The sequence below is a fragment of the Lipotes vexillifer genome, unplaced genomic scaffold (assembly GCF_000442215.2).
Source record: "Lipotes vexillifer unplaced genomic scaffold, Lipotes_vexillifer_v1.1 scaffold1258, whole genome shotgun sequence".
Lineage (NCBI taxonomy): Eukaryota > Metazoa > Chordata > Mammalia > Artiodactyla > Lipotidae > Lipotes > Lipotes vexillifer.
Genome location: NW_006773444.1, coordinates 23,103 through 37,520, shown reverse-complemented (window position 1 = coordinate 37,520; position 14,418 = coordinate 23,103). Strand labels below are relative to the sequence as shown.

Sequence of the window (14,418 nt, the reverse complement as noted above, 5' to 3'; positions counted from 1 at the left end):
TATATAAAATTAAGATAATTAAATATACTGTTGTAAATTCTGCTTTTTGCACTTCCCAATAATTGCATGTATATCCTTCCGTGATAATAAATACATAGAGAGCCCCATTATCTTTTAATGCGTGTATTGTATTTTGGTATATTCATGGACAGCAGTTTATTAAATTTCCTCTTGATGAGCATTGAGTTGTTTCTAATTTCTCAGTTACGAAATGCTGTACCTTCAACTCCTTTGTAAAACATATTTTCTCACTGGTGAAATTATTTGCTTGACAAAATCCTAAAAGTGAAATTGCTAAGTCTGAACTTATACCACTTGAAAAAGCTCTTGAAACATTTTGCCAAATGCCCTCTGGAAAGGTGTTAGCAATGTCAAGACCGACTAGTGGAAGGTAAAGGTACGGACCTCTTCCCACTAGCGCCGACCATGGGTGAAAAGAGAAATACTACTGTTATTTCTCTAATACTCCAACATTTATTTATTGGCCACTTATATTTCTTGTTTTGAATGTATTTGTTAATATCCCTTGTCTTATTTCTATTGGTATAATATTTTTTTTATCATTGGTTGTTTTTAGAATGAGGATATGAATCTGCTGTCTGACATATTTTCCCAACAGGTTTGTCTTAAAATTTTTTGGCAGTATTTTTTAATATTAAAAGTTTATTTTTTTCTTCATGATTTCTGACTTCAGCGGCCTCTTTGGAAAATTTTTCCATTATCCACATGTTATAAACCAGTTCTCCTGTATTTCGAGGTCACCTGTCGAAGGCTGTAAATTATCCATTTAAAGCTGTATTCCAGAAGCAGTTTTCTTTTGTTCTATGGGTGAGACCTGGATCTTCCTTTCTGTTTTGTTTCCAAATAGTTGTCACTATATCATCTACTGAAAAAAATCTGTCCTGGGCTCAGGGGTTTAAAATGATTTCTTTATCTGTCGATTTCTAGATTCTCTCTTCTGCTCTCCCATGAGTGTCATATTTTTCATCATGTTACACTTGTGTAATGTTTTTACAATATTACATTGCAATATATTTATTTGCTAGAATAAGCTCATTCGTGTGCATTTTCTCTTCCAAGTGAACTCTTTAATAATTTCCGACACTCTCTTTCACCTATGCTTTACAAAAGCTGCAGAGGTTCTCTATGTCTGTGTCATCCCTGGTGATAAATGAAAGCTGAGGCAGTAACACTGTAAGGAGGACTGGGCTTGGGGACAGCAGCGGCAGGCAAGCGTTAGAGTAATCCAAGACCAGAATTCAGAACCTGAAGAGCAGATGCAAATCCCTGAAGCCATCTTCCTTGATTTTTATGGTTTTTAGTTGAACTGCTGACCATGGAAACCCAAGTCATACAACTTGCACTTGGAGGTAAGGGCCAGGGACACTGGTGTTGCTATGTTGGCCTTGGACTCTGGATCTGTGGTGAGCAGGGTTTGCATTTGAGCTTCACAGGTGAAAAGTCTGAGCCAGTTGTTGTGAAAATGAAGAGCTGCCATCTCTTTTCTGGATGTGGTCCAGGGATGCTGCGGACAAAGCCAGCATCCTTCTAGAAGCAGCTTTGGAGGTGCTCAGTTCTCTGATGGGTGCCCAGGGATCTGCACCGTGGAGGATGGAAACAGTTATCACAGGCTGCAGGGTGTTAGGATCGGGTGCTGCTTGTGCCCTGCCATAGAAAGGCCCAGAATGATAAACAGGTGCCTCGGATTTGGAGCAACAACTCCTCCTGACAAAGTGACCTGCCGGGGATATTTACCGCAAAATGTGATCTCAGGTCCCTGAATTCATCTACCCCCTGGACAGGGCTCATCCTTCCCATCTGTGTTTGGGTGAGAATCTTGCAGAGACGAAGATTTTTGTTTTAGTCCGATTTTTTGATAGAACTGCTCTTTCTGAAAATAATTACACTGCACGATCGGGTTCAGGTGAAGCCATTCCTTTTCTGTGAAGGCAAGTCAGCTCCGCAGGATGGATGGAGGGTGGACGCCTGCCTTCCTGTGCATCCTGGCAGAAAGGCAGTGTGTAGGGAGGGTCTGCAGTCAGCGTCTAGGTCTGTAGATGTGTCAGCTCAGGCAACAGATGATTCCCAAGCCAAAACAGGTGATTCTGCCCTTCCGATGGGAAAGCAGGGCCAAAATACCCCAGATTATTTACACATCTCTTTGGAGTTCTGTGGGATCCCTATCTCATTCTGAATCTCTTGGGAGAAGGAGAAGTCATTCTGTCCCTGTTTGTTTGTTTTTTAATAACTCAGGGGAGGTTACTCGGTGTACCGAGAAATGGAGTGGCCAAGGTTCTAAATCCGGAAAGCCTGGATTCTAGTTCTAATTCTGCTAATTATGAGCGTGTGATCTTCGATCAGTATTTCCCTTCTCCTAGTCTCAGTCTGCTTATTCATAAAATAGCAAGAGATTTGAAAAATGCCTGCTGTGGGGTTGTGGATCAAATGTGCTAAGGTTGGACTTCCCTGGTGGCGCAGTGGTTGAGAGTCCGCCTGCCAATGCAGGGGACACGTGTTCGTGCCCCAGTCCGGGAGGATTCCACGTGCCATGGAGTGGCTGGGCCCATGAGCCATGGCCGCTGAGCCTGTGTGTCTGGAGCCTGTGCTCTGCAATGGGAGAGGCCACAACAGTGAGAGGCCCTTGTATCACCAAAAAAAAAAAAGTGCTAAGTTTTATGCAAGCTAACGGGATCTACAGATGTGTGGATACAAATATAACCACGTGTGGGAGGACGGAGGGACCCCACACAGCCCGCATCCATGCCTGAGAGGTTCTGGAGCTGGAGCTCCACTTGGTTATGGCCCAGCCAGGCCACACGCTGACCCTAATGTGGTTATGTGTGGGCACTCCTGCCTCAGACCCTCATGGAGACTGGGGTGCTCTTGTCGGGAAGAGAAACAGTGGGGCCAGGCGAAGGCCAGCTTCTGGCTTCTGTGTCACAGGCGCTGTCCCCATGCGATACACTCTGTGTGAAAAGAATGCCCCTCTCTCTCTTCATATTCAGTTTTCTTGACAGCATACAGGCCTTGGACTGGATAATCTGTGATCATAGAATCTGTGATCTAGGCTCCACAGTTAGAATTCCCCACATGAACCCCAGACCTCTAGGTAGCCTGGCATTCAAACTCTAAAGAAGAATATTCTAAAATAACACCTCTGCTGCTGGGGGCTTCCAGAAGACCTTGGCTGCCATCCTGGAATGGTGGCACCACCAAACCTTGTCCAGCTTGTACAGACACACTGGGAACATGCTTTATTTGATTTCTTTTATTTCCCCATTGTACTGTGCATGGCGCTTCCCCAAGGCTCTGGTGTCACTCAGGGCAGGTCCCTTTCAGTAGCCTACAGTTTCCTTTTCCTTCTTATTGAAGGGGTTGTAGGGTTTCACAGTTGTGACCATTCTAGACAGTGGCCCCTGGTGACGGAAGAGGTCAACTGCCATTTCTCTCTGTAAGATGCTGTAACAGAATGGAGGGGAAAAAAGACACATACAATAAAATAAAAGCATATAGCCTCATCTATCCTCCAACTAATGATACACACATCAGGGCGGGGGGTGGGGAGGGGAGAGAGAGAGGAGAAGCACAGAACGGAAAGAAAATGGTTAGTCCTTGTGTGTATTGTTTCCTTTATTTCATTTATTTGCATTCAGTTCATTGATTGCATTCTATGCATTCTATTGCCATCAGTTTCATTGGTTGAAAATCTACTTTGTGCCTAGAATTACAGTAGGTGCTAAGAAAACAGAAAATACAGACAAAAGGAGGTGAGGCTGCGGAGAGACAGCTGAATAACCCAGGGCTACCACACAAAGCCTCTGTGGGGGTGGGCTCAGGGTGTGAGGGCACCCAGAGGCAAGGTCACTTTTCTGGGTTGGGGAAGGACATCCACCCAGTGTCTATGTCAGGGAGGAATCAGGAGGGTCACGGTAAAGGCCAGCTGGTGCAAAGGTCAGAGTTCAGGGAGACAGGAAGGTGGGAGGGCATGGGGCATGCGGGCAGGGCTGGGAGGGGGAGAGGGAGACAAGGGCAGAGGTGGGAGGGGCCACGTGCAGGGCTGAGAGCTGGCTTCACCCTGCAGGTGGAGTAACCTGGTGGCTCCCTCATGATGCTCTCAACCCACACCTTAGTCTGCTCATCTCTCCAATGGAAATGATGCCCTACAAAGTTTCTGGTGAGAATTAAAAGAAAGGAAGTAACCGTGAAAATGTAGAATACTATGTATGTAAATGATGCTTTCCAAACACCTTTTGTGTCCAGAGGTGTCCACCTCAGCGTGGACCTGGGTCATGCCATCTCTCTTGAACAATTGCACACAGCTGTAGCAATTCTCCCATGAATTTGCTGCTACTTGAATCACACACACACCGCGATGCTCGTATGTGGCAGAAGTTATAGAGGACACGGCAAATGAATCTCAAGCACCCTGCTTTTACACTGTGATTATCATGAAGTAACAATATTTTTTTCTGATGTTGTGAAAAAAGGCTGTTGAAATGAGAACTCCTGCTTCTGTGAAGGTTGAATTCTGGTGTGAGGGATGCACAGGAAACACAGCTGTGATGGAAACAGGAGCGGACGCCCTACCTTCAGACCTGGAGACTCACAGCATCCCTCTGACTCATCTCCTGCACCCCCGTCTCCCCGCCTTGAACCCCTGTCCCATAATCCCTTCCCTGCTCCTTTGCATCTCCTCTCAGCAGTACCCATCCTAGGGCACGGCTGGTGTCCTGCACACCACCCTCAGCATGTGTTATGGGGACCGCACGGCCCTCCCTCCCTTGGCATTGACATTCAAGGCCTAAGCTACTCAACCCCACTCAACCACCACTGCGGCCCATCGACCACAGACTCCGCCACAAGTCCGCCGTTCTTGTCCTGGGCGGGAAGAGGGGCCCCCGGTTGTCCTGTGGGAGCTCTTCACGTCACTGCGAGAGGAGAGCCGTGAGCCGGAGGAGGGAGAGGGCTGGGGGCGCGTGGAGCTGCGAGGGAGGGCAGGCTGGCTGCTCGAGGGGAAGGTCTGATGCAGGGAGGCCCTGGGCCTGGCCAGCCAGCAGCGAGAGAACAGGGCTGAAGGGGAGCTGGAACTCACAGGGAAGGAAGAACCTTTGAGGCAAGTGGGAGCTTGTCTTTCCGGGAGGAAAGGAAACAGGAGTAGTGGTGGGAGTAGCGATTCTGAAGTCGGGGGAGGACACAGGGGTGGCGGTCCACCGGAGCAGGTAGGCAGGGGACCTGGGGAGCAGCAGGGCGGCCCTCTGCGGGGGAAGGTGGAGGGCTGCTGCCACCACGGGGCGGAGCCAGCTTTCCATGGAAGGAGAGACGCGAGGGGGAGCCGCCAGGGCAGGCCCTGGGCAGGCGGCTTCTCCGGAACGGCGGGAGAAACAAAGAGCGCCTGGAGGCTGTCAGCTCACTCAGGGCTCATGATACTCAACAGACAGAGACTCAGACTCTCACGGCCGCTGGAAGCTTTTACCGAAGAGAAAACAACAAAAACACATTAAGTGTAGTGTCACAAAAGATCAGAGGCATTGCTCCACCGTGGAGAGCCTCAAAGACCGGGCTTTTTCTGATCTCAGGGGCCAGGACAGGTGCAGACCACTGGCCGCCCTGCTGCAGGCCGCTGGCCTGTGTCAGCAGAGTGCTTTTAAAAACCTATGCAGGGCTTCCCTGGTGGCGCAGTGGTTGAGAGTCCGCCTGCCGATCCCGGTGGGGGTGAGGGTTAAGGGTCGCCCTGCCGATGCAGAAGACACGGGTTCGTGCCCCGGTCCAGGAAGGTTCCACATGCCGCGGAGCGGCTGGGCCCGTGAGCCATGGCTGCTGAGCCTGCGCATCCAGAGCCTGTGCTCCACAATGGCAGAGGCCACAGCAGTGAGGGGCCCCCAAACCGAAAAAAAAAAAAAAAAAAAAAAAAAAAAACCTATGCGTCCCCCTGTGCTTTCTCACCGCAGAGCCCCGCTGCCACGTCAGGAGCCCTTGTTTGGGGGGACGCAGGGGTGATCTGGGCTCCCAGCCCAACACGAGTCTGTCATTTCGTATCACATAGTGGGTGACACTGTGTTTCCAGAGCCGGTGTGCACCCTGAGAATGAGAGGCCCAGAGAATACAGCTCCATGGGTCCTTGGGCCCCACTCTGGGACGGCAGGTGACAGCTGTGTGTGCAGTATGTGTGGGGTGAGTGCGGGCCTGCCAGGGGTCAGCAACCAGCCTGAATCTGCTGCTGTGGCCATTACCACAAATGGCCTAAAGACTCAGGCTCTTTTCTCAAGTAGCAACAGTGATCACAGTGGGAACAGGAGTAGTAACGGTGGAGGCTAGTTTCCCACGCAGGAATAAAGATTCCTCTGAAATATATTAGGGACTTTGGACCCCTAGCTCACGTGGCTGCAGAAACACGCCAGACAACAAGGGGACGAGGTCTGAGAGATTTGGGGTGAGAAGATGGGCTGTGGACAGAAACGGCGACGGGTGAGGACCGGCTGCATTTGCCAGAGTAATTGTCCTCGAGTTTGGTGTCTCCTCGATTGTGAACTGCCCAGACGCAGGGCGTTACCCTAGCTTTTCTGGGCAATAAGTCTAAATGACAGATATCAGGATGCATTTAATTTTCACATTGTTTCTTTAGGTCCTTCAGAGGAAGTAAAACACTGTGTCTAAATTTCTACCAGCCCTTCCTTTGGAATTTGTATGACTTTTGACAATGTGTCTTGAGAGAAAACGGACTGAATGCAAAACACCAGCCTAGAAAGCCAATGACCTTCTTTAAAATGTTTCCCACCGGGTGGCCCAGAGATGCCGGCCAGTTGTCAAACTGTCCGAGCTAAGCTCAGTTGACGACGCGCCCTGTCGCCCTGCGGTCACTGTCCTTACCACGCGGCTCTCTTACACACAGTTCACACGGCGGCGGGTGGTGGCCTGACAGCTGCCTCCCTAAGACCCCACGGCTGCGCGATGAGGGCTGCCTGGGGCAGGCAGAGGCCTGCCCTTGAGTATCTGTGAGATGAAGCCCACTGCCCTGAGAATCACGGCGTGGACCACCTCCTCCCTCCGTGAAGTCTTCGCTGCACCCACACAGATGCCCTGCTGGCCTGGAGCCTCGGTTTCCTTACCTGTCAAGTGGGAAGACAAGAGACCTTCCTCACAGGGTCACAGGGTTGATAAGACCAGTCAGTCCTTACAGGGCAGCATCCCAGAAGCCCTCAGCTGTTAAGTGACCGTCACTATGAAGACACCGGGCATCCTCCAGGGTAACTGTTTATCCCTCGCTCACCGCTAGACTGGGAGCTCCTTGCAAACTGGGTCTAGCTCTTGTGAATTCCTGGCACCGCAAACATTTGTTGACACAACATTTGTTGAATGAACCACACGCACACGAGTGTATGACTAGTGAACTGATGTATGAACCGCGGGCCGAGGTCCACGAGGCCCCGCCATATCCTGCCTCTCGGGATGATCAGGAAGCCTATCAGGGCAGGAGCTCGGGCTCTGCCTGCAGGTCAGCACCCACCAGCCTCCCTGACCGCCCAGCTTCCTGGGTCCCTGCCCAGGCTCTCTCTCCAACATCACCCTGCCTTTTCTTCTGCACAGCATGTGTCTCTGTCCAAAGTCGTTTTAATTCACGTCTTCAGATACTTGTATGCCTCTTTGCTTCTGTCTTTCACACCAGAACGTAGGTTCCTGAGAGCCTGGAGCTTTCCCGCTCAACCCGGTGAGCACAGAGCCTTCAGTAGTGCCTGGCCCAGGGTGGGTGCTCAAAGAATGTTTCAGGAATGAGTGGATTCTCCACCAAAAAGGAGAAAAGGCACGAATGGAGGCGGGGGGCTGCATCGGTCCCCCTCCTGGATGCACACCCACCGACCCACCACGAGAGCTTATTTACTGGCACAGGGCCGGACCCTGGACCCCGCATTTGCATCTTCAGAGCTGTGTTATCTTATTTGCAAGGCCAGGACGTCCATAAGATGCTTTCACATTTGAGGTGTAATGAGCAATAATGCATTGCTTCTCACTGGCAGCTTCAACACACAGGGTCTGCACTAAACTCCCATCAGATGTCTCCTGTTTTCAATTTGCAAAACAGTGTTTAAAAATATATATGGCTTTCAACCGAATGTTGTCTTTCGTGAAAAGTAAGGTGGCTATTCACAAGAAGTGAATACATGTCCCGTGCAGTGTGTTCCATGCATGTTCTGAGGATAATGCAGAAGGGTGATGTGTATGCAGAGCTGAGCCCAAGAGGCAAAGATGCTGTCTACCTAAGATGCATTAAATATCTTAATATGCTCCTTTGAGCAGCAACAGTGGGGAATGGACTCTTCTGTCTTTTTGGACTCGACACCCTATTTTTTAAACAACGTAAATTTACTCTTAGTACTGAATGGCTCTTTAATGGGCTAATCATCATTAGGACACCTCCCCACCGCGTATCTGAGCGCGCTGAGTAATAGGACTCATACTTACTGGTGCACTCCTGAATCTGGCGAGGGGGTCGTTGATGGATGATGAGAATTTGCTGGATGGGTGGCTGTGAAATGAACCTTACCAGTGTATCCTGGAATATTTGCAGAGCTAAAGGAAAGAAGGCAAGAAAGGAAAGGGAAATAACAATCTGTGAAATTGTCATGGTCACCAGCACCGAACTATGAAAACACAAAGGAGGACGCAGTCTAAAGGTTTTGTCCCACATCAGGTCTGGAAATCTGGCTGCCAGAAAGGAAAGCGTGCAGGCAAGGGCCAGAGATGTGCAGATGACAGCCCTGCTCTAGGACTAAAGAAACTTACTTCAGGTCCATGTTTTTCTACTGTTTCAATTTGCATGTGTTTTACATACATGATTCACAGTTGAGCTCTGTTTTCTAATGAAGGCAGACAGGTTTTCCTTACCAAAGAGTGGACCTGGTCCCACATGGAGCTCTGTGACACCAACTCCAATATCAGTAACAACTGTGATTTTTTTTTTTTTTTTGCAATGCGTGGGCATCTCACTGTTGTGGCCTCTCCCGTTGCGGAGCACAGGCTCTGGACGCGTAGGCTCAGCGGCCGTGGCTCACAGGGCCCAGCCGCTCTGCGGTATGTGGGATCTTCCCGGACCGGGGCACGAACCCGCGTCCCCTGCATCGGCAGGCGGACTCTCAACCAATGCGCCACCAGGGAAGCCCACAACTGTGATTTTTAAATAATATTTATTTCTTGCCACCGTTAAAGTACTGATTTCATATAATTTCTTGAAACTGCACAAATTTAACTCAATTCCACTTACTCCTCTGCTTCCCTGGTCCTTTTCCCCTCCAGAGAGGGAGAGTAAAAGAAAAACACAAGAAGGTCTGGCAGTGTTTTTCAGTGTGGGCATATAATCCCTCTCTAGATAGGCAAGCAAACATCCAAAAGAAATATTTTCATGGGTAATTCAGAGAAGTGTGAATAATAAGTACTGTTTTTGCCATTTTTACAGCATATAAAACACTTTCTATGGATTATTTCCTGAGGAAGAGGTGCCGCTTAAGACATGCAGCCTCGCTCTCAGGTGCGAGGAGACATGTGAGGTTGAGACTATTTTCAAAGAGCAAGCACACGCTCTCTGCAAATCACAAGGCTCCCTCCAATAACACCCATCTCTGTGAAGTTCGCCTCTCAGGGTCCTCTTGCTGCCATGGCAAGGAGAGCGCCAGGGCTCAGCTTGCCCCGGCCACTCCAGGGCCCCTCCTCGGGAGCGGGACATCCCTCTGGCAAGGGTCCTTATCCTCGATGGAGGCCCAGACGCAAGGCTAAGAGCAGCGAGGACCGAGCCCCCATGGAAGGCAGAGGGACTGCTCCTCTGAGGGTCTCCTGGTTTTGTCCCGTGCTTTCCACACATCCAATAAGCCAAGGAAACCTCCAAGCAGCACTGACCGCAGGAGGAATTTTCAAAGTACGGAGCTTAAGGGAGGGTGCTGCGTACAGAGTCAGGGACAGGCAGACAGTGGAGGGCGGGACAATGAACGGGGCGGGCTCAGGGGCGGGGGCTCAGATCTGGGCCTCAGCTGCGAGAGGGGTGACAGTACCAAGCTCAAGAGCATGGGCAGGAGGGAGGCCAGATTCCACTTGTGTCTGAGGGCAGGCAGGTCCTCTGGTGTCCTTCTGGGCATGGATGATGTGCCCCTGGCATCAGCACGATACGGGAAATGACATATCAGGTAGGAATTGCACCAATAAAGTCCTGTGTCTCTTCCAAGCGCATCAGTCTACGACTTGCTGGCTTGCAGGCAATAAAGCAGGGGACCCCGATGCAGACAAAGTGAAGGGCAAGCACATCAAGGGCAACAGCAGAGTAAGCAGTGCAAGTTAATGGATCTTGTGAGGCCAGGAAAATCAGGAAGCCAGGCCTGCCCTGCCCTTGTCTCGGCCAGCTGCAGCCCGAGGGTGCACGTGGCTTCCCAGGGCCCTGGGGGTCAAAGGGATTCAGTGAAGGTGAAAGCAACTGGCAAGTCTTTAGCACTTAGTAGGTGCTCAATTAATTGAGCATATAAGATTTTAAAGAAATAAGAACTGTACAAAATAGGAGGCTGGCAGGCGAAGAATGCAGTTCGTCCAGGACAGGCAGCTTGAGAGAGGTGAAGACAGCGGTTTCCAAACGCTGCTGCGCCCTGACAACTCACGGGGATTTTTAAAAGGTACTGATGCCTTACTCCTACCCCCAGACATTCTGATTTAATTGGCAAGCCATGTAACCTGGGAATTGGAGTTTTTAATCTCTCCAGATAACTCCCGTGGGCAGCCAGGTTTGGAAGTCTCTGTTTCAGGCTTGTTGCAGGGACCTGGGTGAGTAAACCACTGCTGTCCAATTCTAGGCAGGGCCTTTCAGGGTTTCTTGGAATTTTCTTAAAGAATTGCAGCTGTATGTCACAGAGGTAACAAAAAATGGGGCAAAATCATTCATGTGTTGTGTCTCTCCCCAAACATTCATTAAAGCTTCCATGCATGTTACAAAGGAAATCCCCTTCCTCTGCGTGAGAGGTTTTTTCCACTGCCTCTAAAACACCTGCAGAATGAAAATGCCTCTGAAGTCACAACCTTCCATCAGAGCAGTTAAGAAGTCAAAGGTGGAAGCAAGTGATGTGTCAATCACAAGAAGGGCTTGATATAAAACATCACCCCACTATATGTGCCTTGTGGCATACAGGTTATTGATGTTAAACGGTATTATACATTACGTTATAACAATGATATTATATTACATCATATCTAAAAATAACACCCATGCACTTTTGGACTGAATTAAAGATAAACTGCTTAGGCCTGAGAAATGAATTCAGTTGCATAATAAACTGCCACATATTTGAAAACGAAAGTCCTCACCCACGCTGCTTCTAAAATCTATTCCATTTAACCCTTCGGCAGGGACATCACAGGGGTACTTTTTTCCGTCTTAAGTGCAACATGTTGACCTTAAATCAAGAGGAGAATAGTCTCTGGGGGACACTCTGCAGACCTGCGGCTGATGGGTGACACGGTTTTTCAGATGGAAGAAACAAAGATATTAGAGACACGGAAATGTACAGGCTCTAAGAGAATTTCCAGAGCAGTTGTACGTTCAAACCCACTCCCCCATTTAAGGAAAGAGAGAGAAACAGGAAACCGTTTAAAGATAAGCGAAGCCTTCATGTTTGCCTTTGCTCCATAGTCTCTTGGACACCTTCTTTGTTGCCCAGTTCCCACAATAAGCCTAGAGTTGGTTCACTAATGGGTAAATTTGAATAAATTGTTGCCTAAGTTTACAGCTAATTGGTTTTGCTCAGCAAAGCATAATAAAACAGAAATTAAATAACTTGAGAAATATAAGGAACTTCGGTAAATCAGTTAGAAGGAGGGAGCCCAGATGGTGTGTAATGAAAAGCTAAATAGAACATAAAGAAAACATGGAGAAAACCATGTTACATGTAGGCTATAGGTCATGCATATGTGGATTAGAATTCCAGTGCACACACATTCTCTCTCTGTACCACAGGCCTGACGAATCCTCACTGAGTGTGCGCCCTTTATGACACTTAACGTGAGTTGACTGGTTTAATCTCCCAACATTCTGGGTCGCTGGTCCTGGTATCATGCCCATTTCATAGATGCAGGCACTGGGGCCTCAGAAAAAGTCTAAGTCAGGTGCCCAGAGACAACTGAGCTGGCAGGTGGCGGGACTGACCCGACCCAGAAGGCCCTGACACCCAGACTGCCAGCCGCGCTGGGAGAGCTGTGCTGGGTCAGGGTGGTCGGCATTGTTCAGGGTGTGGGTGTAGTGCACGTTCAAGCCACTTGGGCCCTCATTCATCGAGAGCTATGCTGTGTCAAGTACAGATCGAGAAGAACTCAAACAGATCTGACGCCTGACAGCTTTCACGTTAAGCAGTAAAGTTGTTAAATGCACGACTAGAGGTTTACAGAACCCAAGTGGGGCAAAGATCATTGACGCACAGTAAGAGCCGGAGGGTGTGAGAGGGACAGAGGAAGGCGCGGGCTCAGGGTGTCCGAGGGCTGGCATCGGCCTTCAGGGCTGCCCCCGCCAGCCCTGTGATCCTGGACACGGGATGGGAGCTTTCTGAGCCACCTCTGCCCAAGTCAGGGGTGGGGGGATGTGCAGCTCCCTTGCAGGGGGCAGGGGGCCGGGTTAGCTGGGCCAAGTGCTGGCCTAGTGCACGTGTGGACAGGGAGGCAGGCAGGCCTGGGAAGGCTGAGGGGAAGGAGGGCCTGGGAACTGTGACTGGTGTTGCTGACCGTTCTGTGAGAAAATCTGAATAAGACCAGAGTCATCTTGGCCACTGGGGTGTGTGCCTCCCTGAATGTGGTAAGATGTGGTAAGATCCCCAGGATCTGCTCAGGAATTAGTTTCACTCCTACCATCATCATGCTCTAGAGGATGTTTTTCTCCCTCTGTTCTCAGGGAAGCTTCACCTCTTGTATCTGGGAGGGGACACAGAAAGGAGCCGACAGCCCCATCAGAGCAGGGCTGACGCTCAGGAAGCGCTCACTGGCCAGAGGCTGCCCTGGGGACTGAGGGGCTGTTCTCCTAACCGCTCATGGAATGAGTACCTGGGGCTCTTACATAATTTACTCTGCTTCAACCTCCCCATCTGTAAAGTGGGGAGAGAACCTATTCCCGCACCTCTGGCTTCATCACACTGCTTTGAAAAACAAATGAGAGAGTCGATGTGAAAGTTCTCAGAAAAGGCAGAAGTGTGGGCTAGTGTAAGGAACTGCTATTCATAGCCCGTCTTGAACCTGCCTTGTGGTCAGATTTTGTTAAAGGTGCAGCGCACCCGGGACGGGCAGGGCGGCCCCTTCTTCCATCTCAGGCCTTGGCCCAGGGGTGCCTGGAGGTCACTTTGGACAATTACTCATTATCTGCAAATGCTTCATCAGAGAGATGACAGAGGTAAAGGCACAGTGAATATGAAACTGGGTGAAGTCCTGAAATAAAAGATTATGATTTAGTGGAAGACAGCACGGTGGAGGCGCCAGGCTGGTTTGGGAAACCAAACGGCAAACAGTGTCTGGAAAGCACCGGGTATGGGGTCGGAGGACGCAGCCTCTGCTCTGTCACCTGGACATGCCTCTCTCCTGCTCAAGCCCCAGCGTCCTCCTCGTTGGTAAAGGGAGGGGCTGGACCAGCTGAGATGCACATACATGAGAGCCCATGTGGTCCATGGCAAAAGAAAAACACTCTCCCTTTTCTTAGGAAAGGGCAAGGTTCCATGCTTTTGGATCCCGAGTCTGCACAGATCTGCTGTTACACATCATTCTATAGTCAGGCACTTCGCACTGATGACTCCTGAATGCTAGGCATTTTGAAACAATGTGGGCCACAAAATAATTACTAACTGAAAACAAACTTCTCTTCCATCTCATTTTATAATAAGCTCTTGCAAAGAATATGGCTCTAGTATTTAAGAGTAGGATGAAAAAACAGACTGGGAAAAAAATGGGGGGGTGTCCCTTACGTTAGTCTTACCTTGTTTGCTTGACACAGATTATAAGTGAGGATTGACCTTTTACCTTTTTTTTTTTTTTTTTTTTTTTTTGTAATTCCTTCTCAGTGCCTGAGCTTCAAGAACTGTTGAAGCCAATGGATATTGTGGATTCTAGTTCCTAAACTAGGCCCAAGTTAGAAGTTAGGAAGCTCAGTGGAAACTGAATTAATATCTTGAGTTCTTTAATTAAATATCTTTTAATAACTGGCTCATCATTACAAAATCAGAAAATATTTTATTAATTTTAATGAGAAAACTCGTGCAACAATTCTGCTTTTAAGGATTTGTTCTACAGAAATGGATGCATAAAACTGTGCAAAGATATATGTGGAGGATGTTTACTGCTGTATTTTTTTAACAATAGGAAAGATTTTAGTAACTACTTGGCCTATGTAAACTATGATATAGCTTGTAGTGGAATATCACG

General features: G+C 49.1%; 1 protein-coding gene across 1 annotated transcript in view; it reads right to left on the bottom strand.

The window, feature by feature from the left end:
- Window positions 1-3,320: 3,320 nt before the first annotated feature.
- The window catches only part of LOC103078326 (uncharacterized protein C7orf72-like), a 32,673-nt gene continuing 21,575 nt past the window's right edge, over window positions 3,321-14,418 (bottom strand). The window contains exons 6-7 of the mRNA XM_007448324.1: window positions 8,458-8,565; window positions 3,321-3,459 (exon numbers count right to left, since the gene is read on the bottom strand). Coding sequence (XP_007448386.1) covers window positions 3,336-3,459; window positions 8,458-8,565 — 232 coding nt within the window. The 3' untranslated portion in view covers window positions 3,321-3,335. The remainder of the gene's footprint in view (window positions 3,460-8,457; window positions 8,566-14,418) is intronic.